Source organism: Etheostoma cragini, chromosome 22 (assembly GCF_013103735.1).
Source record: "Etheostoma cragini isolate CJK2018 chromosome 22, CSU_Ecrag_1.0, whole genome shotgun sequence".
NCBI classification, from domain to species: Eukaryota; Metazoa; Chordata; class Actinopteri; order Perciformes; family Percidae; genus Etheostoma; species Etheostoma cragini.
In genome coordinates, this window is record NC_048428.1 from 6,979,493 (window position 1) to 7,005,275 (window position 25,783).

Genomic DNA, 25,783 nt, shown 5'->3' on the forward strand with positions numbered 1-25,783 from the left:
TGTGTGTGTGTGTGTGTGTGTGTGTGTGTGTGTGTGTGTGTGTGTGTGTGTATTTGTTAACTCATGGAGCCCTACACAATAGCCAGCTGTTCTCGGGGCCCTGACACACCAGCGTGACTGCAGCACCCACGTCCACATTCCCTCCATGCTGGGTGTGGGTGGGGTCTCCAAGCCGTCAGAAGGAAACACTGGGATGCCGGGGCTTTCAGTTGAAAGGCAGAGAGACAAAGAAGAGAGAGACAAGGGTCTGGAAGATGGAAACCTAGGTCAAAGACTCATCTGAAGGTATCCTGCGTGTGTGTGTGTGTGTGTGTGTGTGTGTGTGTGTGTGTCATTTATAGCAAGTGTCGTGTCTAGTAGGAGAAAAGCCTGTAGTAATAATAGAAGGTTCATTGGGAGGTCATAACGTTTATTAAAATTGCACTTTTTTTGTGCTACTGAAGGACAACAGCGATTTCCAAGGGGAATCTCCTACTGGGACAATGAAGTGTTATCTTAATTTAAACGGCTACTCGAGGGGTATGGCGGTTAAACATAAACATATTGGCATATCTGGAAATAGAACAAACAAGTCCTGGTGTTGTATTCCCTGAGAGGTGTCATACATTAATATATTGTGTTAACATTCCATAACACCAAACTAAGGACTGTTTTTCTGTCTTTCAGTTTGACTTGTTATTCACAGAGCTGTCAATGGACCATGGTGTAGTGATTTAAATTGAGGAGATTTCCTTATTATCACTTTAAGCATTCATCCAGTTTAGTTTGCCTGTTGGTACTGAACTATAACTGACTGTGTACTCGGAGACCAGGGAGGGTTTACTTCACAAGCTCATGTATGTTTGGGTTGTCTTAACTCCGTCTGGGACTTATGCAGCCCTCTGAGGTCACACGCAGTTCATCTTCAAGGGCCGCACCACTGCAATTCTCCTTGAATGGTTTCTCCCTGCAAGAAAGTAGACTTCTATTTACCAAATGCAGTCATTGGCAAACAATGGTCAGGCACGTTGCCTGTGTGCAGCTTCCTAAAGTCTTCTCAACACAGTGAAGTTGGCAGGTGTATAGGGCTACAAACAGAGCGCCGGGCAGACGGATTAACTGCTATTTGTTGAGAAATAGTTCCGATCTGATACATCTCTACATGATCAGAGTTTCTAAAATGATCTGATAATGTGACGTATTTCGTTAGTTTCACACACCTGGTTGTCCTGCTGACCACATCACCATATTCCAGTTTCTTTTCCAATGTAGTCAGGAATAACCAGAAATGTACGCTCCATTTGAACGTACGTTTTGTTGGCCCAGGGGTCTCCTGAAGCAGCAGACATGTACTGGGGGGTCAGAAGGGCTGCGGCGATGGCCAATACAAAACCCAGGTATGGGAGGAATTAAGGGAGGTATTGTCCAAGAACTTTCGGTTGGCATACCATGAAATGCCATTTGCCGTTGCAGGACCAACAACCTGCAACCTGGGATTTCTCAAAACCTGAACTAAGCCTTGTGAGGCTTTGGTACCAGGTTCATCTTGCTCTCACAATTGTGTTTTCAAAACCGCAACGTTTTAAATACACATCATTAGTATATATTTACATGTATTCCGAGTCTTCCTGAAAACAATACTCGCGTGCCCCTATGTGAACTGGAATAGTTGCTGGCCGCTTCAATCATCCCTTCTCTCTATTCTAGCTGAAAAGTTGCCTTCTAGGTGTTGGGGGACAAAGTCCATTGTCATGTATAAAGATGCGCACTTAAGTTTGGCTCAAGCTAATATGAGGCTCCAGCAGTCTGAGTTACTCCTCTTTGGTGGCAACGATGTTCTAAATGTCCTCCTAATGTTTCTCTGGACACAAAGGAGGGATTTTGATCGGCTTCATGTAAGCCTATACCTTAAAATATGCCTGGATGGGCCCTTAGTAATGAGATTGGCTCCCTAGTTTTCTGGCTTGAAAGGCACAGTAAATAATTTCAAATTATGAAACTGTATGCAGAAATGCAGCAAATGGCAAAAAATGCCCCACCATGTTATCTGAAACTCTTCAGTAGGCATGTTGGTACAGACCAGCTGTATTTTCCATTTTCCATTTAAATGAGTTGTTGGTTCTATAGAGCATCTCAGTTTTTGTGAGTCAGCTTGGTTCTCAGGCAGAAGTGCAGGGTCCGCCTGGTACAGGGAATAATAACATGGACCAGGGGTTAGCTTGGATTACTGTTAAAACGTTGTGTTGCTGGGCCTCAACCGGCCACGCCACTATCTGCTAGAAAGGGATCTCTGCTAAGCCTTTAAGCGTCTTAAGACTCTCACCTTTAATTAACATTTCTTTTGGTTTGGTCCCGCCCATTGGACAGAGTTGGATAAGTTCAAGTATTACTGTTTTAGCCGAAACTTCTCTCAGCACCTGGGCAACATGGAATCTGTTGAGGCAGATTTTCCGCATTTAAAATTGGGCCTGGTTATTACCATGGTCATCACTGATATGCACACTAATGATATCCAGTACATGAGTCCAAATACTAACGCGTCCCAGACGAATCCAAGACAACAGAAAGCGTACGAGTCATAGACAGACTCAAGTACTACAGCCCTGATTTTAAACTGACTGCTGCTAACTAAACCAACGTGTCTGTTAAGAAACATGTGGCATTTTTCCGTTACATGGTACCTTTATTTTGGTTTGGTTTTCCCAAAAAGTTTTTTTCCTTTTTTTTTTTTAGGCCAAAAAAAGTCCCTAGCATCACCTCCGTCGAGGTTCCAAGCGAGCTGACGCAATACCAAAGGGGACGTGAAAACCTGCAGAATACTGATTAGTCGAATAGAATCATCACTAATCACTGCGTCATCATTGCTAGCGACAGACGGGGGTGTCATGAACAAAGCTGCCAGTTTAGCCAGTGGTGGTATTTTTGCTGTCTCCTCTTACGACCTGCCACGCTCGCCTCACGCATCAGGCGGTACTAAATCGGCGATGGAAAATGGAGGACGGGGCACCGCGGCCTAGCAGAGCAGAGCTGGTACTAGCAGTGGACAAGCGCTGATAGAGTCCTCTGCTATGGATCATAAACTACTGGTTAAAGAAAGCAATAAACATTTGAACTGTCAAAAAATGTCTTCTATTGCAGAAATACAGAATTTGTAGAAGGAAATATCAGTTAAATACTTCTGTCATCCTAGCACAGAGGTCAGAGATTGAAAACAGAGTACAGCCCAGTCATCAATGGGGCATCACTTTCAGTGGTTATCTGGATACATTTTCCAATGCAGTCCTTTATAGAAATACCCTAAATAGATACGACACTAACCCCAAAAAACAGCATGGATTTTTCAGGGGTTTTTCTGCCTTCCTGATGTGGTCCTATACCAAATATGAGGGGAAAAACATCACACTAAATCTATCTATATATAACATCGATAAAGTTATGTAAGTCCTAAGTGCCCTTTCAAGTGACTGAGTTGCTTAAGTAAAATAATTTGTATTATTGCGTCTCAGTTCAATCTTGACCTTAACCATCATCAGTTGACAAAAAGGTTCACTAAGCTCCAGGACAAGTAACACCCTACTTGAGAGGACATTATGGTCTTGTGGTCTTGTGACGACCCTGCTACAGTTTATCCTCATGAAAAGCTTGCTTCTGTTCATAGAACGAGAGCTGTAACAATTCCAAATGTTGGTGTACAATTAATTGCCTCAGAAATAAATGTGATCATACAATATAATTCTTACTTTTTAGTCAATTATAAAAATTAAGTTTTATATATGTGGTGCACATTGATTACATTGCCTTACTTCAAAAACATTTACAAAAATTCAAACTTTTAAGGACACCATTTTTTTTGTGAATGTATAATGTATTGTAAATAGATAAATGTTCTTTCTTAAAATACAGAGGGCCAAAGTATACACCACCCTATGTTAAATTCCCATAGAGACGGGCACATTTTTATTTTTAAAGGCCAGTTAATTGGATCAGGATACTATGCATCCTGAGGAAGTTCCCTTGGTTTTTTAATTCCTCTTTTTAATCAACTTTAGCCTGTGTGTGTGTGTGTGTGTGTAAACTTTCTCAAGCCACTATATATATATATATATATATATATATATATATATATATATATATATACACACACACACACACACACACACACACACACACACACACACACACACAATTGGTAAGTCATTGCGGTTATACAAAGAAATGGCGATTGCTTTAACATATTGTTACAGGCTTGTTTTCTTAATGTGAAATACGGTTGTGTAATAAGGTAACTTGTCCTTGAGAAGGAGTTGAGTTGTCATGCACCCTGCACTGCTCAAAGTTGCAACACTGTATTTATAGCAGGGCTTCTTAATGTCTTCCCTTGTTATTGAGACACAGAGATCACTGTGTACCTGCTGTTTGAGGATTAAGTCCTTGCTGCTGTAGAAAGACCACATCTTGAACATGCAGTGAAAAAGGGAAGTTGTGTGTCCTCCTGTGTGTGCAGTTATCTGGCTTCAAAGGTTTATTTAAAGGCCAGTCACTGCAGGTAGATTGGGGGGGGGAGAAAGGGGTGCATCTGTCGTCTAAGAGTCTGAGATCTTAGCTGGCACGATTGACGATCATGGAAGATAAACACAAAGACAAAGGAAGAGGAGTGCGGAGGGAAGCTCCGGGCATGTAGTATCAGGAAAGAGGACACCCTGCAACTGTGTGTGTGTGTTTGTGTGCGTGTGTGTATGAACTGTGTGGTTATGCATGTGGGACGCCATGGGAACAGTGCTGAGCTGGTTTGCTGCTCGCCTATGTGCTCTGGTGCTGGATACAGCTGATGCAATCAAGCGCTGGAGAGTAAGTAAGACTGAAATTGTAGGATATTAATAAGGAAATGTTCATGTACCAGAGACACTTTGAACTATATGTATAAGTAGCAACAATATGGATATATGTTCTTGTTTGATTTGGCCTGTGTACTACAGTAATTAGGTCAAAGTTGTAATTGTAAAAGCTTTTTGGTTCATGAGATGCTTTAATTCAACAACTTAACAAGCAGTTATTAGGCAAATGTTTCCCACCTTAGAAGTCCATACTCTACTCCGTGACTCTGCACTAGGGCTGTTGGAATTCATTTTTATTATTTTTATTTATTTATTTTATTTTATTGTTTTGTCAAAATGTGTTGAATATATAAAAACATGGGTTGGCTAACGTCAGCGTATCTCAGCCTTCTCGCCTTGGCCTACCGGCATGTGAAAACTAAATACTTTTGTCACATCTGATGAATAATCCAGGTGACGTAGTAAGCAGCACACGGCATTGTGAGATTTGTGGGCACAGAGCGTTAGTGGAGACAGAGTAGTAGATGCGGAGTGACAGATTGCAGCTGGGAATCAAAAGATGGATGGGGAATACTGTTAAACATGAAATACAAATCTTCCAGCTGACGGAGGAAGCCATTTTCTTAGTAAAAGACAAACTTAGCTTAACCCTCGTGTTGTCTTCCCGTCAAAATTGAAAATCAACAATTTTGTTGATGCTTTTTATTGATGTTTTTAAGTTTTTCTTACTTTTCTGTTTGTCGCTTTTCTGATGTTTTCAACACTACGTAACACTAACTTTAGTTTTACAGGTATTTTTGGACTTTATGGTGAATAAATAAGGAAATTATACCTAAAGTTTGAGTTAGAAAAGCAGAAATTAGGAATTATTTAGACTAAAATTAAAGGAATGGATGCCGATGGATAATCACTGACTGGAATATGTCAACTTTTACTCAATACTATTTCAAAATCACTTCGACAGTTTTTTTTCAAATGCTATAAAATTGAATAAGTCAACCCAAAATTACCCATCAAAATCACCCCAAAGAGCGTTGTGTGAAATCAATCATGTTATTTTGGGGAATTAAAAAGAACATTGATATAGGAATATGGTACAATTTGATCCGAGGACAACATGAGGGTTAAGCTAATGCTGCTAATGTTAGATGTGGAAGCAATAAATCAACCTTCACTGGCTTAACAGTATGGTATGGTATCTACTCTATCTACTCTATGTATCCATCCATCCATCTATCTTGACAGTTAATCAGCTCTTACTCATCTGATGCCTTAGGAACTTGTCACTCAGAGGGTCGAGGCTAAGCAGCAGCTTTCACATACGTGTATGTGTCCTAAAACAATATAATACCCTTTTGAAAAATGTATAGCGAATAGCTAAAATATAATTTATAATTCATATTTCCTTACACAAAATGCAGGAGAATTCAAAGTTTAATTTGACTATAAAAACAAACTAACTCGCCTTAAAAATGAATGAAAGGATTTATTTGCTGACTTTGAAAGAGGGACGTTTTAACAGTTTCTACTGCTGGAAGTGACTAGACAGATGGGTACTTTTTAAATATTGTATATCTTTAGAACTAGCTCACCCTCTTCTTTACTGTTTCCACAGCCCCAGAATGCCCTTGAACACCACCCCCACCTCTCTGAAGGATTAGGCTTAGAGGAGGGGGATTTGGGTGCTGACTCCCTGGAATGGTGCGAGAGAGGCCCAAGAGGGTTGGACACATGTGATTTTAGCCTGGACCGGGAGGAATCTCTCGATTCCCAGTTGGGACTGGAAGGCACCTACCTTGGTCGGCGAACAACCGGCAGCACTTTCTGCACTGGGCAGAGGAAAGCCCGACACAGAGAGTCAGTGACAGCCAAGGACGACCACAGAGAGACCACAGAGACTTATGTTGGACAATTTGGACGTAGCAGAAGGAAGAAAAGCCCAGAGAACCATGTGGACCCTAATATTCCCCCAAAGCTCAGCACTAGAGACCTGCCCTCAGTTCATATTCGACCCCGTCCAAGTACAGAGGAACTAAAACGGGACTCGCACCAAGAACACTCTGGTTTACAGGCTGTTTGCACAGAAAATCAAGTCCAGGGCAGCACGGAGCCATACAGTTTACATGTACAAAGCCAACACAACACAGACACCTTTGCCAAGAAGGTAAATAGTCCAGCAGACTCTCAGGAAGTGACGTTGCATGCACAACCTGCAGAAAGCCACACCAACAGACTGAATGAATCTACAGAATCAGAAACATGCGTGATACATGTGGATACCACAGAGCACAAGAAGCTACTGCAGCGACTCGCATGTGAACCTAACACAAGGTTACAGACAGGGAGCACACATAGAGAAAGTGAAGAGACAACAGACAGAATAGGAGTAGAAGTCTGTAATGTTCAGGATGTAGAAGGAAAGAATGTTGAACTACTCCGCAATTGCTCTCTCGAGTTTAACCCCAGTTTAAATAGATGCAATAGTGACTGTAATGAAAGACATCACAGACAGAAGGAAAAGCACAAGGATGTAATCTGTGAAGACAAAGACATAAAGGCTCTAAAAGGGCCCAAGGACAGAAGGGACTTGTGCAAGAGTGTTGGGACATATTGTAATAGATCACATCACAAAATAGAGACTCATTATAAAGACAACACACGCATTGCTCATACTCATTTTGCTGATCTATTAAATGCACAAACAGCTGACGCTACACCAACACCCTCTGCATCTGAGACAAAACACACAGACTCTCAGTTAATTACAGACATTTTTGTAGCAAGTCCAAACATCACAGAAGCACATGGCGCAAAGACGAATAGCATGTCACATAACACAAAGTCAGCTAAGCTCAGAGACACACTGGATACGGTCAATACATTGGCACACAAGGTGGACATTTGCTGTTCTCAAACTTTGTGTGAAGAGAGCCCCAACAAAGGGCCGTCACTGATCCACCCTCAGGTTTGTACAATTGAGACAAAGCCTCAGGATAAGGGAGGGGTGTCGGGTGTCTGCTTCCAGACGGAGCAGTTTGGGTGTGCTGGTAGTACAACAGAGGGGACCACACCTACTGGGAGAGTAAATGAAATATGTTCGTCCATCACGTTTTCCACTGAGACCGCATCCTCTTTTCTGTTAGATACCTGTGCTACTGTTCCAAAGGTTTCTCCGCTAGCCTCACCTGTCCCGTTGGCGGACTCGGACAGGGAGGAGCTCACTAAGAGGCAACCAGATCAAACACAAAGTGCAAGGTTACAAACATGGCAAGGTCCGGGTCAAACCCAGGATTTATTCCCTAATCACTTAGATCAGGGGGATGCTACCATAGAAATACTCAGTCATTGGCAGTTCCACTCCGTGGACACGCTTTCAGAGAGGGCACAGCCTGGCTCTGTTGAATCAGGATCTGACTCAACTCAAATCCAATCAGGCACTGGGAAGGATCCTGGAAACCATTTGCCTCATTGCCAATTCTCAAATAATCTGCTGCTTATTTCTGGCAACCAAGGAGCAGAGGAAACCTCCCCTCTGTTATCAGAGAACTTTGGAGGAGAGAGGAGGGGGGAAGGATCACTGTGCTCTCTTCTCCGGAAAAACCAGGAACAGGAGTTGGAGGGCAGTCATGTTTATCATCCCCAAGAAGAAATTGTGGAAGCAGTAAGCAAAGTTGATCTCTTGCAGTCACAACTTGGCACAATAGAGCTTTCTGAGCACATAGAGCTGAGAGTAGGTCCAAAAGAAATTGCCAGTGATCAAGATGCCTACTTTACTCAGCATGTGCCTAATAGGATAGGAACGTCACCCCCCTCTCCTGCTGCTGCTGAGTCCATTCAGGACAGTAGCGGAGGACACCCAGGCATAGCTCAAAGGGCCCTTTCTCTGACAAACATACAAACTGTTGCCAGCAACATTTCTAGCAATTGTAAGCATGTTCTAAAGATCCCTAAGCCTCCATGTAGCCTGAACGCCACTGTTTCTCTGCTCTCAGACTCCAACAATAACACCAAGGCCAGTATAAACAGGGTGGGGAGAGGGGGGGGTTTAGGTTGTATCTTAAAGGAAGCCCCGAGCAACTACGAATGTAATGAGAGTAACAATCGTCCTGGGTTTGAACCCTCAACAAATGTGACCTCTGACCCCTCGCAAGATGTGGACAAGCCCCAGGAAGATTCAGAGTTGCTCTTGTCTTCACTGGACCACGGAGCCAACTGCAGCAGTGAGGACACTGAATCTGTGCTAGAGGGGAGCAGGGCTAGCCCCAGCCATTCAAGCCCCGCTCATGCAGACGAGGTAGAAGAGCTGAAGTCCAAGAAGATTATTGAGGATAAAACTGTTGTAAGTCTAAGGTTCAACTGCTCTCACCCAGAAAGAAGTGAAGGCCTTCAATCTTTAGTGTCCCGCTCAGAGAGCAGAGGCCTATTAATGGACAGTGAAGTTAAAGCTAGAGAAGGGCACTGCTGTAGCCACCCAGAGGATCACAGCTTACCTAATAGGAGAAGAGGCACCTTATCCAAATTATTTGAGGAATATACACTGGCTGAAGAGTGTAGAGACCCCAGGGCGGTCAGATTGACAGCTCCACAGCAGGAGGTGAGGGTAGTAAGGTACTCGCACCCTGATGTTAGCCTCAACCTGCTTGCTGTCAGTTGTTTAGAGCCAATTTTGGAGACTGAGCGTTCCTTGGAAAATTACTGCACAACAGAGGATGATTTAAAAATAGGAACAAAGATAGACTATGAGATCATGGGGCCTGCTGAGGACGTTGGGGGGGATATTGCTAAGCTTTCAGGGGACATCTCCAAGAGTCCACACCACCGGCCGGAACTGGAAGAAGAATCTCTGACAGCTGCTGAGTTAGAACCTGCGGTAAACCCAGCAACACCTGTTCTATGTGGTAGAGATGAAAAGCACTCTAGACCTAACACTGTTGCCTATGATGCTGTTTCTTACACCTCAGCTAGCAGCAACTGCGATGAGTCGGACGACGCTCACTTTGATATTTCCGCCAGAAGTGCCAACCTTGACAAAATGACCAAGAGAAGCAAAACAAAAGGCACCCAGACAGGGAATAAAGGCTCTAAGTTTTCCGTCTTCGCTAAAATGCCTTCTTTTAGGAAGGCTAAGGGCTCAAAAGGTTTTAAAAGTGAGGAGTGCCCCCAGGAATCATCAGATGGGGGAGGTGAGGGCCCTCTGTCTGGGGAAGGGCCACAGAGGGACAACTCAGACGATGAGGTTTTTGTCAAAGGTGACATCCTGAACCAAACCGCTCACCAAGCGTTGTCCTCATTGCATTGCGAGATAGAAGAAGGCTGTGGCTTTTACCCCTCAACCCCCGACACTCGCCATGTCCATCAGCCAGTCAGCCAAGGGAGTAGTGGGGAGGGTAACGGGGGACCCGACCCAGACAACCCCCTCCTCAGGCAAGTCCAGTCACCTAATGGACAGACCTACAAGAGGAGCAAGAGCAACGACAGTTTAAACATCCGCATGCGCTTTGCACAAGCACACAAGTCCATTTCCAGCCTGTTTGAGTCCCGGTCGATGGATAAGGAGAATGAGGAGCAGGCCACAGTGGGCACTGATGTGGATTCTGCTGCAGCCAAGCAATCCTGGAGGAAGCCAAAAAGGAACAAGGAGGCTGGGCTGCTAAAAAGAACTCATTCATTGCCAGATGAAGAATGTAGCAACGCGGCTTCTGGCCGGAGCTGTGGAGATTTAACGTCCTCTCCACCGCTGGACAGGCTCAGCAGTCCAGAGTCACCATCCTCCCTCAGAGCCCTTTGCCACACTGATCCCATCACCAAGCGGGGAGTTCCACACGGGAGTGGGAAGGAGAACCCCCATGGGTGTAAATCTGAGGGCCAGAGAAGAAAACGTTCACCAAATGGTGTACCTACCACGCTGTGTGTGTCTGGCCTACCTCCATTTTTAGTCTCTGCAGTCCCACAGCCCAGTCACACCAGTCCTGTTTCACCTTTAAGTTCCTGCGCAGTAGCCACCCTTACTCATCAGCTTCCGCCATCCTGCACCAGGTCTCACCCAGTGGCCAGCGAGGGTTTGACTAAGAGCCCCCTACGGCCAATGAGCCCGAAACCCAACAGTCCTAGGCCAGCAGCTCAGCGTAAAATCTTTTACTACCCTCACTCGGCAAGGACCAATACTGTCTGCCCTATCCTTCTGGGCCAGTCGGTCAGCGTGGAGGGATTAGCGGACCCCCCCGAGAGACCTAAGACCCTGAAACCCTCAGCTAGCCCTCTGGATTCAGCTGAATGCAGAATAGACAGCCAGTCACACATCAGCCTGTATGCCATCGGCTCTATCAACGAATTAGAGGTAAGAAAAGTCTGTTTGTCACCACAGGAACATGAAAAAAATGTTATACTAAAATTATAATCTTTAAAAAGTATGGATGTTTTACTGGGTTCTTATTTAAATATGTGAACGTGTAAATGTTGTAAATGCACTACCTTTTTGGAGGTTAAATATCACCATAAAGCTGTGTAGATAAAACAGGCCTTGTTTATGCCTCAATTAAGATGCCAATGGAGTTCCAGCTCCCTGGGAAAAGGGTTTCATCCCCTCCTCCAACTCACACACACACTAACTCTGGCTTGCAATGAATAGTGGGGTAAAAAAAAAACAGCACCAGTTAATGTCTTGCTCTGCAGATGATGGTGTTTGTGTATCTGTCAGTATCTGGGTTAGGACAGAGAACAAGTCTCTCTTTCTCTGTGGCTCTCTGTGAACCAGATGAAGAGGAGGAGAGAAAACAGCAGCATCAACTCTTTCTCCCTCTCGTCCCCCGGCAGTGAGGTAGATTTCCATTCTGTGAGTTAGCTGGTTAACAGCCCCCCCCCCCCCCACCCCACCCCTTCGCCAGTTCCTACCATAGTCCTGTGATACACAGCCAGAGCTGGATTACTTGAGGACCAGCCCCCCCTTGTGGCATCCTCCCACTTGATGTTCAATTTAATAAAAAATGTCCCACTGCCTTGCAATGTTATATGGCACAAAAAAAATACCAGTGATACTACTTTCAAATGATTTTGACAATTACGCAGTTCCTTTTTTATGTTTACATCTCAACACACCTCTAAAGAGACATTGAAAGGGCAGAGACTGCTTTGTGTCCCTACATAAAGCTTAGGCTCCCTCCAGCGTTACAGTTAATGAGAACAGCCGACTAGTGACATAACTGAGCAGCTAATGTAAATTGCGTGTCTGTCCTGTCATGCCTTTGACACTTTCACTGACACCGCTTTAAGAAGACCCGAACGACTGCTCAGACATTCCAAAAAAACTCCAAAATTTCCACTGTCGATGTAGGCAGTGGCACAGTGAAACCAAGAAGAGATATGAGCGCTGGTATATACAAGCAGGAGAGTTCACTTCACTAAGCACGCCATGCATCTCAGAATTAGTAGGATTGGACACAGAAAAAGAAGTGAATCTGTTCCCTTTTTCCATTTCATTCCTTTACATATTTGTATGTTGTATGTGATTTAAATTTTAGAACCATTTGGAACCGGCTACTTTGTAATGTACAGTAACATATAAACATAAGAAAAAAATGTTCATGGGAAAAATACTGGATATTGGAAGAGAGTCATGGCACTAGATTACTAGATTTCAATGGTTTGATGTACTTTCATTGTGTACACGGCCACAGGTTTGACCCTTGCTGTGTGATCAGCATTGTAAAGTAAAACACAATGACACTGTAATAGACACTGAAACTGGATGTTGGGGTCGACCAACCAGCTGTGTTCCAGTGAATGGAAGCGCCTGTAGTACAAAATATCCATTCTCATGTCAAATCATACAAACTAGGGCTGCACGATACGACAAAAATAAGCAATACGCGGAAACGTTGAGTATCGCAGTAACGATATTACTTGTGATAAATAAACCGGTATTGCAGTATTATCTGTTCTGCTGCTTTCAGTATTGTACTTGTTGAAATAAAAACCAAAGAAAGGAAATTATCTCCAACTTTTTTATTTAAACAAACTGAACATTGAATTGACAATAAAAGGCAGCACTGAAACAAGAGCGACAGATACATTTGAACCCTTGTGTTGTCTTCCCGTTGACCATGAGACTAAGTTTGTCTGGCTCAAAATTTTTAATTTAAATGTTTTCGACACTTTTGTCGCTATTTGCGTTTTTTTATTTTCTTCAAATGCTATAAAATTGAAAAAAGCACCCACATTTAATTCAAAGTTGTGGACTGATCATTTATTTTACAAACTCATTTCTGATACATATCAAAATTGACCCGAGGACATTGTTAAAGTGCAGTTTTCTACTGATATTCTCTTTCAACTAACACAAAAATTATTTGCAATGTGTCACAGTCTTTGCAATACGTTTACTACGCAAGGTAATATAAAAAAAAATACAAATACAAACACATTCCAGGTAAAAGTAGCAGGGTGGAATCGGTATAGAAAGGGTGACCGTGACTAACCAATTAACTGTGCACTCACAAGGGCACACAGACAGAGGGCCGACCCGCCAGCCAGTCCAGAACAAGAAGGCTGTTGGGGGAGAAGTGCGAGGGGAAGGCCTCCGTGGTTCTCGCTGGGCCGAGGACTGGCTGCTGGGTGGACCTGGGCCGCGATGGAGGCGGCCGGCAGCGGAGGCCAAAGTTTTCAGACGACCTCTGGATTGAAGAGCAAAAGAAAAACCAACGCAAACTGGCCAGAGCTATCAGGGGGAGCCTGGGCCAACTCAACACACTGTTATGTGAAGACGTGGACAAAGTAAGATGTGGCCACAGCGCCATGAGCCGCCAGAGCAAAAGATCCAAAACCTTGGAAGTCTGTGTGATACTCATCTTCTCCCTTCTCTGCCTCGCTTCTGAGTTTCTGTTCTTCCTGGACAGTCTGTTGTCTCTCTGGTGGCTTCTGACAGTTTTTTTTGGACATGAAGCCTGCCATCACTTCTCTTTCTGTTTCAAGCATGGCCTCCTAATTTCCACTCTTCTGCACCATTCATTCATGCATGCCCATCCATCTTGTATTCTTTTCTTTTCAGTTATATGGATTGAGGGATTGTCGTTTTAAAGGTTCATGTCTAGTTCATCATTAGCAGACTAAATGATGATATCAGTGATTTGAAAAGGAAAAAAAATCCCCTTGTATTCCAACAGACTGATGCTGGAGTCCTCTTGGGGCCCATTGAAGCCTTCCGGGGGATGCCCCTCAAATCCCACTGCTTTTCTCAGAGCACCCCCATCGGCCTTGACTGCCTGGGTTGGAGAAGACACATCTACTCCTGTAAGTACCTACTCTGGTTAAGTCTCCTACATTTAAGATGCCGCACTTATTCAGAGTCACCTGGGGTGGTTGATTGGTTCCAATGGCTGTTGGAACATTGGAGCCTGTGATTTTTTTGGTTACTAGATAAATTGTTTGTGTGTGTGTGTCTGTGTGTCTGTGTGTGCCGTGCGCAGCCTCAAATTTCCCGTCTTAAAACCAATCCGTTTCAACAGGAGGTGTTGAGTGAACTGCCTCATTTTATTTTATCTTGTTACTCTATTGCCACCCCACAGGCTGACAATCATTATTAAATGATTTAATGTCAGTGAGTCGATGTTGAGTTTGTGCTGGATGCAACTGAAACTGAGTCCCTAGTTTAATTGTTGCATGTGCTGTAACCACAAACACGTTGCACTCAATGGATATGCAGACATTTTATTGCTTGAAACTGCTGCCGGCAACACCTTTCAAACATCAGTGAACCACGCAGCCTTGTAGCCTTTTGGCTGAGGCTGGCATTAGAACCACAGAACCAGTGCAGTTCCTTATTTCCCCAGCTGGCTGCAGTAACTTCTCACTGTATCGCATTTACAACGTCCCTCTTACCATACAGATGCATACAAACTGATCAGGTTCTTCTTTCTTCAGGGGAGATGGGCAATTTTAGATTTGCGCTCTTTTAATTTTTTTTTGTTGTGTCCTTGAGACAGAGACAGGAAAGAGACTTCTACATTATCAGACTATCAGACCCATCTCACTGAAACACATCAGCCCTGTAAATCACTTGAGCTTTGTTTCAAATTCTTCAACATTGTCTATCATGTTGCCTGATTTTAGTACCACTACTGAAACTATATTGTTTGATACATTGGTATGAGCACATTGTTTTTCAAAAAGGTAATTTTAAATTAACACAAAAGCCAAACACATGGGTTTAATATTGTCTTACCAGCCAAACAAGAACTTTGCCTTAATCTTGTTGTTGTTGCCAAATGTAACAAGACGAGGAACCTAACCTATGAGTGCAAATTTCAACACACTCATTCCTGCCTTTTACATGCTGTGGTTTAACATTTATCTGATAGCTTACCTCTTTTTCACTTAACTGCTACTGTACAATCAGATCAGGTTTTGAGCCTAAAACTCTTTTCTTTGATCTACATTCCTTCCTTTTTGGTTAAGTAAAAAGCCCTAAAGGTCTGTCAGTGTTATAATATTATTTCAACAACTTCTACTTTAGATCTCTTTTTAGCAGATAGCTCATTTAGGAGAGTTTTGGGAAAATTGCAATCTCCGTGCACAAAGTGTTTTTATCTCCAGGAGAAGAATTAATCTTTGTTTAAACTAACAAGCCCAAACGTCACATCTCATCAACATTCTGGATTACTGGGCGTAAACAGGAGGCAGTGTGTATAATCCGCCTATTGCTGGTAGTTGCCATGGTAACATGTGTAGCTTAGTCTAAGAGTGTATAACCTATAGGACCAAATCCGGTGTTGCCAAAGGTCTTTGTTTGCGGCCGTTGACTACATCACAACCCCGCAGATTCCAAACCAAAACGGGCCAAATGGCTCCGGTTTAGGGGCTTGGAAAAGCCAAAGCAGTGGGAATGAGAAGGTGAAACGCGAGAGCAGTGGGAATGAGAGAAGGAAACAGTAGAGCAGGGGAATGAGAAGGTGAAATGCAAGAGCAGTGGGAATGAGAGAGGGAAACGCCAGAGCAGGGGGGAATGAGAAGGTGAAACGCGAGAGCAGTGGGAATGAGAGGAGGAAACACTAGAGCGGGGAAATGAGAAGGTGAAACGCCAGAGCAGGGGGAATGAGAGGGGGAAATGCCAGAGCAGAGGGAATGAGAGGGGGAAACATAGCAAAATATATTAATTTTTAAACCAAAACTTAGCAATGTAAAGTAGCCTCTGAAAAGATGCTGAAGTTCCAGGCCAGATGGCAAACCATCAAAGAAAAACCCTCTTTGGAAAAGTCCAGATTTAATACTATCTGAAATCTGGAAGGCCTACAATTGTAGGGAAGACTTCCTTGAAATGGTGCATTTCTCTACTTCTAAAAAAGGAAAAAAGGAGGTCTCATCACTGTATTTATCTTGAGGTATTTGATATGACATCAGATGTGACGTTAACGGCACTAACGCCAGACCGCTTGGTGAACCTAATAAACTGGTAACTAAGTCCTCTGGGTGCATGAGTGCGGCTGGATGAGCGATCAGACTGGCCATCATGTCAAAGTGTCTGTACACCTCTCACAGGGGGCTCAGTGCTCTTGCTGCAGACGTCCTCAGTGTAATTAGATTCGTTGGACTAAATTGAATTGTCAGCCGAATCATGAGGCCGCTGCAGTGCTACCTCACTGAATGGGACCGCACACACAAAGCCACTTTAATCTTTTTACACGGGTCCATGCTTCATCATTCTGAACCCCAGCAGAGCAGACTAAATCTGTACAGTGATACATCTCTTTTTCTCAAGTAATCTCCTCTACGGTGGTTTCATTAGGCTGAACCGATAGCAATGGTGGCTCGATCTTAAGAAGTCAGCTGTTAGCCTGAGGTGCACAGCTTTAGATGAGCTTGTTCATTGACTCTGATTCAACCATGACAGAGCTTTGGGCAACACTGGCTTTGGACTGCGTATTAAATATGACACTAGTAAAGTTGTATAGACAGAGTTTAAATGTATGCATTGTGAAATATTTTGTTAAAGCTTTTGTGCGTAACTCTTTTATATTAAAGAATGTCCGTTTAAATTGAAGCCATTGCCAAATGAGTTCCTCCAAAGCTAATGAAGACTATCAGCTCTGACTCTGACCCGCGGCCCTTCGCTGCATGTCATTCCCCCTCTCTCCCCTTTCATTTCTTCGGCTGCTCTGTCAGTGAAGGCCTAGAAATGCCCACTAAAATAATCTTTAAAAAAAAGAGAATAGCCGTCACTTACCTTTTTAGTCTTTCAACCTGAGTCGGCGGCACCTTTTCCCTCTAACCTCTAATAGGATCCATCCATGCAGATAGTTTTGGTAAGAAGGGTCTAGATGTTGTCACGTTGTTTGTACAAAGTGAAAATCTTTCAAAGCTGTGGAGGATAGAGGGCATCGTATTGGAGAAGCGGCATTAATCAACAACAAATTAAAAGAATTTAGACTTTTTATTAGCATAAGCAAAAATGCAAATAGTTCACTGTGACTAGCTTGTTAAATAGGAATGCTTGCTGATTGTATTGGTCTTCTAGGATAATAACCTACAGGGACCGAAAATAGACTGGAGCTATTTTGAAGCCTCCACCACAGGCTGTGGGGAGTTGGGATTTTTCACTGAATTTTTGTTTTGGTCACCCTTTATGTCCGTCTGGAGGTTTTACAATTTGTCGTGCTTACAAGTAATTCAGATCCTTTACTTAATTAAAATTACTAATACCACACAGTAAAAGTACTGCATTTAAAAAAATTTTAAGTAAAAGTATGAAAGTATCATCAGGAAAATGTACTTAAAGTATTAAAGTAAAAGTACTCAAAACTGTGAGTTGAATGGTCTACTCATTTCAGCTGGATCTGGAGGCTATTGGACATTGTAGGATATTTTCGGCCAGTTTAATTTATAATAACACATCAGATTTCATAGCTACATGTGTTTTGTTCGCAGAAATCTTAATGCTGCTCTAAGTTATGTCCTAGTTTTTTTAGGCTACATCTGTTGTCACATACAGCAAACATCTGCTCACTATCTGCTAGCTGCCTGTCCTCAGAACACTGTAAAAAATCCTCTCCTCACTATTTGCTAGCTGCCTGTCCCCTGAACATACTGTAAAAAAACATTTCCTCACTATCTGCTAGCTGCCTGTCCCCTGAACACACTGTAAAAAAACATCTCCTCACTATTTGCTAGCTGCCTGTACCTTGAACACACTGTAAAAAAAAACGTGTGTCTGTAGACAGCAGGATCTACAAAACACCAACACAAACAAACTGTGCCACCCTGCACCATCAAACATTACCAACAGTCTTCCAGCGTTCCAGTCAATAACCGACAAAAAGGAGTTGGTTGAGCCATCACCGCAGCAGCGTTAGCATGTAGGCTACTTCCACAATGCGCATTCATGACTCAACCAACTCCTTCTTGATGGTTATTGGCTGGAACACCGTTTGTTATGGTTTTGTGGTTCAGGTTGGCACAGTTTGTTTTTGTTGATGTTTGTAGACCCTGGGCTGTCTACAGAGACTGCGTTTTTTTACAGTGTGTTCAGGGGACAGGCAGCTAGCAGATAGTGAGGAGATGTTTGCTGAATGTGACAACAAATGTTGTAGCCTAAAAAACATTGGTTAGAGCACCGTTTTAATGTGTAAAGTAAATAAAGCTGTCAGATTAATGTAGTGGAGTAAAAAGTACAATATTTATCTCTGAAATGTAGCGGAGTAGAAGTAGAAAGTGGCTTGGAACGAAAAGACTCAAGTGAAGTACAAGTACCTCAACATTTGGATTTAAGTACAGTACCTACACCCCACCGCTGGCTTTGAGGCAGCAGGACCAACCACTGAGCCACCATGCTGCTCAGTTTTATATATATATATATATGACAAAGCTATTTCATCTGACTTTGTCCAAGGTAAATAGCTTGATATAATGATAATATACAAATAAATTAGCCTTTCTTTTCTGTAATGCAGCGGTTTTGGACTTAAGCGGTATTTGCCCCACAGCGATGATATATTTACCTTCTCCTCTCACTCACAACATGTTGACATCACAGCTCAGTATGCAACAGACTTTAACATTCAGCCATTCAACATTATTTAAAGCAATCTGATGGAGTTCAGCCAGTAATATCCTCCTCAACAATGCCTTCATTTATTTATTGATTTATTATTTGAAGCGGTTTTAATAATGCAGTATGTGGATGTACTACACTGGTATAGTAGCTGCAATACATTGCTATAATGAAAAAAAGAAAAACAGCCACTGATTTGGTGTCGGGTATCAGTTCAACCATAATGATCTCATAATGTTGAATAGATGTTGCATGTTGTACCGCCTCTACACAACACATATAACATACCTCGATCATGACTGTCACAGAGCCAATATGGCTGAAAATAGCCAGGAATGTAATCTGAAAATTTGCTCCGTTACTCTGATATGATGGCCAACATAGTGTGCAGCGTGTGTTTGTGTGTGTGTGTGTGTGTGTGTGTGTGTGTGTGTTTGTGTTTGGGAGGACAGTGGAAGGGGTGGGGTGGACTGAGCAAGGAGGGAGGGCTAGCTGTTTTCATCTCCACCTTAAGGAATACTGCACCATTAGCGAGCCGTCCACGCCATAGAAACCCCCCTGTAGGACCCCCACTGATGTCAGCAGAGAGAGAGAGAGAGAGAGAGAGAGAGAGACTGTTGTTGCATGACAGGCGATCAGAGCAGAGAGGTGGAGGAGCGGCGCGCTGCTACAGCTCTGCTGTACTGTGAATGGAAGGAGGAAGCAGCAAGTTGACAGCTGACGCTTACCTCAGCGAACAGTGCCGCAGATATCACCACCTCCTTCTCTTTCTCCTCCTGCGATCTCACCCTGGGAATAAACCACCTGCTCAGCTGTCTCGCCTCCTCTTCACTGCCAATTACTTCTCTGCTGCCCACTTCCATTCCCCCCCCCCCCCTGCCCCGTGTTGTCGTGCATCCAGTACCGGGATGCGGACCCAGCAGGGCTTGGAGGGGGGCGTGCCCATGCCTGGGGGCAGCTGTGGGAGCAGCGGCAGCTCGGGGCTGTCGCCGGGCTCCGACTCGGACGGAGGAAGCCCGACAGCCGCGGGGTCCGACGGCATGGTGGACGGAGGGCTCGGGGTGGGTGGATGTACGGGTGGAGGTGGGGGAGCAGGTAGCTTGGGTGGAACACTGAGGGGGGTCCTGTCTCGTTATTGGAGCTTGGAGAGTCTGCACTCGACCACAGGTAAGTGCCTTCCAAACACAAAACGCAGCGCACCCTACGGATCACTGAATTGCAATTAGTCGTCTTTTTATTGCACAACATGTACACACTGACACACTGCCACGAGGTTAGTGTGTCAGCCTTGGGTGGTTAGGATGTTCTGTGTGTGTGTGTGTGTGTGTGTGTGTGTGTGTGTGAGAGCGGTTCCAGGGTAGGTGCTGTGTTGATGGGTTTGGGTGGGCCGGCTGCTTCCTTCTAGTCATGCAGGAAGACGGAAAACACCGTCAGCGTCGCCTTTCCCAGCGCAATTTCTCATCGTCTCCTTATCACTGACTTCAGTCTGTGCCCTTAACTGCTACACACGGGCAGCTGTGTGAGTTGACCTGTGTGATTTTGACTGCCCATCCCAACTGTCAGAACATAGGCTGGGTATCATTGGAAGTCTTTCAAAATCAGCGCTGAGATTTGATTTGAAACCATATTTCCGCACATGATATGCAACAAAGTTTTCCCGGCTAGAGTCACACCAGCAATATTGGGATTATGGTTTTGAGCTCTGGGCCACCAGGATGCCCATGTATTACTTTGTTGTATATCTTACTCTAAGAGATATAAACATTCATGCATTTATTTCATTCTTTTGGGACATCTCTTTTGCGTACATGTCTGTACACAAGCTATTATTCAAAGACAAAGCAAAGGTGCCCAGAGCCAAGGATATAGTCTTCATATTGATAGTTTTATTTGACCAATAGTCCAAACCTCAAAGATATTACCTTAGTATGTAATTTGCAAAGATATAAAATAGAGCAGATTCTTACATTTAAGAAAATAGAAACACTGAATGTTTGACTTTTTACTTGATAAATAAATGCATACAAATTATTAATGAGGTTTGTTAACAAGCCCTATTCTATGTCTACATATCTGGGCAAAATGTAAACAAACCTGTAAACCTTTCTGACATTTGTTTGTAAAAAGAAATACCACGGATTATTTAAATGGCTTTCCAATTTAAAAAATTAAAATAAATTAAAGTAACTCAGATGTTATTCCACGTTTTAGCTTCTTTTAAGATGGAGAAGAAAAAAACCAACGTAGCTCCTGCTAGAGGTAAAGCTAGCTTAGCAGGTCTTAGTAGCTTCCATCTGTTTGTGTTTTTACACTTGTCACTGTCATGTGACTTGGTGTGGTAAAGCTACATTACAATCACATAGGCTACTTCAATGTGTTGCATTATGGGTCGGTGTAATGTAATGATGTCAATAGGAGACGTACTTGGACTCAACTTAGCCAAAGACAGAAACACTTGATCGATCCTCTTCCTTTTGAACAAACAAGCTGAGAGAACACTTTTTCTTATCTTATAGACATGTTATAGATATTGTGTACCACCATCAGGCAAAAAAACCTGCAATAAAAGCATTACAACATGTGATGCCATCCAGCCTGAAACCCTTTTTTTGTTGTTGATTTCTTTATTTAGAAGGGACAACGCACATGAATCAACATGAGTACAGAGTCCAACATGCAAACGTGCCAGATTTAGCCATACAGGCTTATTTCTATCTGCAGTATTTAGGTCAATAGACATTTGTGTTTTTCCCTTTTATTAGGATATTTGGCAATTTGCAAATTATCTGAATCAGTGTTTTCCTTTTCTTCTGGTAACCAATAAAGTAACTAATAAAAAAGTGTGCTTCACTGGCTCTGCTACAGCTCTGTTTTTATTCATTTTTTAGACTGTGTGTTTGGTTTAAAGTTTCAGTTTTATAAAACATGTGCTTGCCAGGAATTTAATCTGACAATTCTAAACTAATTGCAAAGTCCTTTTTTGTGTTTATTTGTTTTTTTGGGCCGGCGGGTTATGAATATGAATATGGTCACGTATGTGTGACATCAACCCGTTCTCCCTTCCGCTTGGTCATTGGCTCTGGTACATACTGATACAGAGTCTGGCACGAGGGACTGCTGGGATTGGCTGAAAAATTGCGATAAAAGTTGTAATGTTTTTTTTATATATAACTTTAAAAATAAAAAGGGAACCTGTTTTGGAGAGAATAAATTACTCTGGGCTGAGTTTTCCTTGTGACCTTACCAAAAAGGCTCAGGACTGGCTTCAAGACAACAAATAATAATTTATTGAATGAATCCAGTTTGAACATATGTGTCAGTGGCCTGTTGATCTTTACATTGTTAGTTAGTTTCCTATCCTGGCCTGGGACTCATTCATACGGTTTGATTAAGGACTTAGTGGATTTAACTTATCATTGCACTTACAATAACGAGCGTAGGTCATCCTGTATGTCTCCTCTGCGTTTTTTTCTGCATCCACCATGTGTGCGTGAAATCCTGGAAGGACTTAAAAACTGGTGTGGTTGTGGTTCCCGTGTCATCAGCAGACGTTTTGCTCATGGACACGGGCTGCAGGCCTGGTAGTAATGGACTGTTTCCTAATACTGTCTCTTTGCTTGTGTCTGGCTTGCTCGTTCAAGGACCTTTTCATCTCAGCATTCAAATGCTTTCTGTCCTCTCTCTCACTCGCCCGACCTGTCAGCCTGTTTCTCTGTTAATGTTGTTGTCATGGGACTGTGTTTACTGTAGCTTTCGGAAGAAGGACCATCGCAGGGTCTTACAAAAACTAAAATTTCAAAAGCAGCAGAAACTCTGCATCAACTCAGGACTATGTAGAGATGGGAAATGCAAAGCCGGGAGCAGCAAAATCAGTGGAGGCCCGACCTGCCTGGTTGAAATGGCATCACATTAGCTTTATCGTGACTACCAGTTGTTGTCATTGGAGCTTTGTCGGACTCTGTGTGCGTGTGTGTGTGTTCACGCTGAGCTGTGGTTTTTAACTTGGAAAGGAGAAGGAGATGCACTCTAGAGTGGGAGGAGGGGCAAATACAGCACTGAATATTCCCATTGGAACATTAGCAAGTGTTGGAGGTGGAGGAACAAGCATATGTGCAGCATGCTGTTGCATTTACACACATTACACACACAATTATGAACATAACAACATTTCCATTGTAATTAAGATTTTGGCTCTTAATGATCACAAAAACATCAAGGAAGTCATCAAGGAAAACAATTATTTTGCACATTACGTTTGCAGATGAACTCTCCCTTTGTCTAATGTGCTGAATAGGAAACAAATGTTAAAATGGGAAAAATACTGAGTAAAATGTCACCGTTCTACGTGTTTCCACTGTGGATTTGTTCAAATTTCAATGTTTTTTAAGTTCCATACTGTACATGCAACATCTTTCCAAAAGATAATGATTAATCGTGTTCAATAATCCTGATTTTAATATTGACTAAAATGAACCTTATGATTTTCTTTTCCATAATCAAGCACCCCCAACATACACTTATACTACCGTAGTACAGTACATGTAGACAACTGTGTGTAGCCACACATGGGTATACACAGACCTGTCCTGGTCTTTCTCAGATCTTCTGTGCAACCACAATCGGGCTTTCTGTCATATAGACACGCAGAAACACAGATGTTGGCCTCATAATACGCGCACACAAACACACACACACACACACACACACACACACACACACACACACACACACAGAAACACACAGCAACCTTTATCTGCTCTCAGCACCTTGTTAACCTATAGAACTTTAAACTACTCCATTTAAATGTAGTATCAATACCCAGACCTAAATGGCATGAAGTATTAAACCATAGTGAGTAGAAAACAAGGCAGACACCACTTGCTTTGTCTCCTTTGTGGTACGGGAATTAATTTCCCTCCGAGATCCATTTCCAAAGAATGAACATTCCTGAACACACCTGTCACGTCGGCATTACTTTATGCGATCGGTGGACGTGGCGGTCACAAAGGACCTTGCTCATGACTGTATAAACAAAAAATAAAAGATAAACCAATGCAGAGGTGGCATGTGTGTGCGGGGATTTGCTCACTACCAATACCAGAATCCAAACAGTGACTTTGGTACCGGTTCCTACGCAATACCTTCTCCATCCCATTTTTAAAGTACATATGTACATATATATATATATATATACACACATACGAATTTCGAAACCTTTTTGGTCCCTTTTGGACCTTGCACAAGAGTACTTCGGACAACAAACCCAACCGGGCTTAAATACATTACGCCCTTCCCATTCTGTAGACAATAGACAATCACTTATCAATGGGAGTGTCTCTCAATCAACAGACCTGTCTCTTGAAGCATGTGACATTCACGCAGGCAATCAACGTTCCAATTTAATTGCAATACTGCATACAACAATTTCATACAGTACATGTCAGGATTATAGAGCGCCTCAAAACATCTTTTAATTTGTTGCCACTAACAATACTTGGACACATGTTTCCATGTGTGCAAATACATCCTCCATTCTGTTTTCATTGTAATACAAAACCCTTTTATTTCTACATACTCACATTTGTTTTAATTGCAATACATATTCAAAATCAAATCCATTAGCCTAGGTGATGCATCTTCCGATAAATATCCCTTTCAGTGACATATCTCAAATTGATATCAATTAGTAATAGACCAATTCACATCGGCCGTCCGATATAGCGGGCTGATATTTGAGTTTTTACGCGGCTGCTGTGTTCTTAAATGTGTCGACAAAGGACATTTTGTGATGGCCTGATGATAATTAGTCTTTACATGTCGGCAAGCAATGCATCATCAAAGCTGTGTTGTAGATGTTGTTGAAAGCTTTTTGTTAACCATATGCAGCACACCCATCCACATGATGCACATTGCACACAAATAATTGAGGCGATATAAATGTACGATGATTGCAGAAGTGACACGTTTTTGTTTATTAATTTTAAAGAAATGGCAGAGCAGATTCCGAAAAACAAATCCAGTGTGGCAGGGTTTACATTTGTATGATGAAAACTGAAGAAGCTAAAGCATTATCGGCTCCAAATATCGGCCCAAGGAAATTGTCAACCCGTATCGGTCAGCGTCTACAGGCGGATGAAAAGGAAATCGGTGTATATACAGTATATGAGTGTATATTTAGATGTATAAAACAAAAAGGAAGTTTATGGCACTAATCCTTTTATGTATTTTTACATACCTAGTACTTGAGCTGTCACTGTGTAAGGTAGAGTTATTCCTGTGTGTCTCCATAACGTGTAACATTGGGCAGCCAGTCATTATGAGGGCATTATTAGATCTGGGTAGAAGCATGATGCGTGCTGATTGGCTCACTGAGGAAGTTGACTTTATTTGGGTATTGAAACTGTGTATTGAATGACGAGGCATTTCTTTTGATAATCAATATTTCAGAGGCAATGTGGTCGGTGCCTAAAAAGTATTGAATTCGGTATCCTGGGACGGGAGAACAACGAGCTCTGGTTTATTGGCATTTTTTTAAACCAATCATAATCGTCTTGGGCGGTGCTAAGCGCCGGACGGCGCCACAGTGCCGCTGCAAAATATCCTCGGGAAGGAACTTGTTTTGATGGAACACGTGTACGTTCAAAAGTAGTTTTAGACGTTCGAGAAAAAACTCGGATTGGACAGAGCTAGCTAGTCTGGATTTACCCTGCAGAGATCTGAGGAGCAGTTGACCATAGTCCAACGTCAACAAAAGAAGGACACCCCTATACAACTTTGTGGATATGGACCACTAGCAAAGCAACACAAGACCGGAAATAAGCACAGCAGTGAGACGTCAGATAGGTGACTTGTAACTATATACAGTGGGTACGGAAAGTATTCAGACCCCTTTAAATTTTTCACTCTTTGTTTCATTGCAGCCATTTTCCAA

General features: G+C 42.8%; 1 protein-coding gene across 3 annotated transcripts in view; it reads left to right on the top strand.

Moving 5' to 3' along the window:
• The window catches only part of arhgef4 (Rho guanine nucleotide exchange factor (GEF) 4), a 115,008-nt gene that overhangs the window by 37,191 nt on the left and 52,034 nt on the right, over positions 1-25,783 (top strand). For 2 of the 3 annotated variants that reach the window (XM_034862499.1, XM_034862498.1), the window contains exons 3-5: positions 6,430-11,151; positions 13,311-13,583; positions 13,973-14,099. In XM_034862499.1, coding sequence (XP_034718390.1) covers positions 6,430-11,151; positions 13,311-13,583; positions 13,973-14,099 — 5,122 coding nt within the window. Of the gene's footprint in view, positions 1-6,429; positions 11,152-13,310; positions 13,584-13,972; positions 14,100-19,479; positions 20,020-25,783 lie in introns of those variants that run through there. The other variant, XM_034862500.1, reaches the window with a different exon arrangement.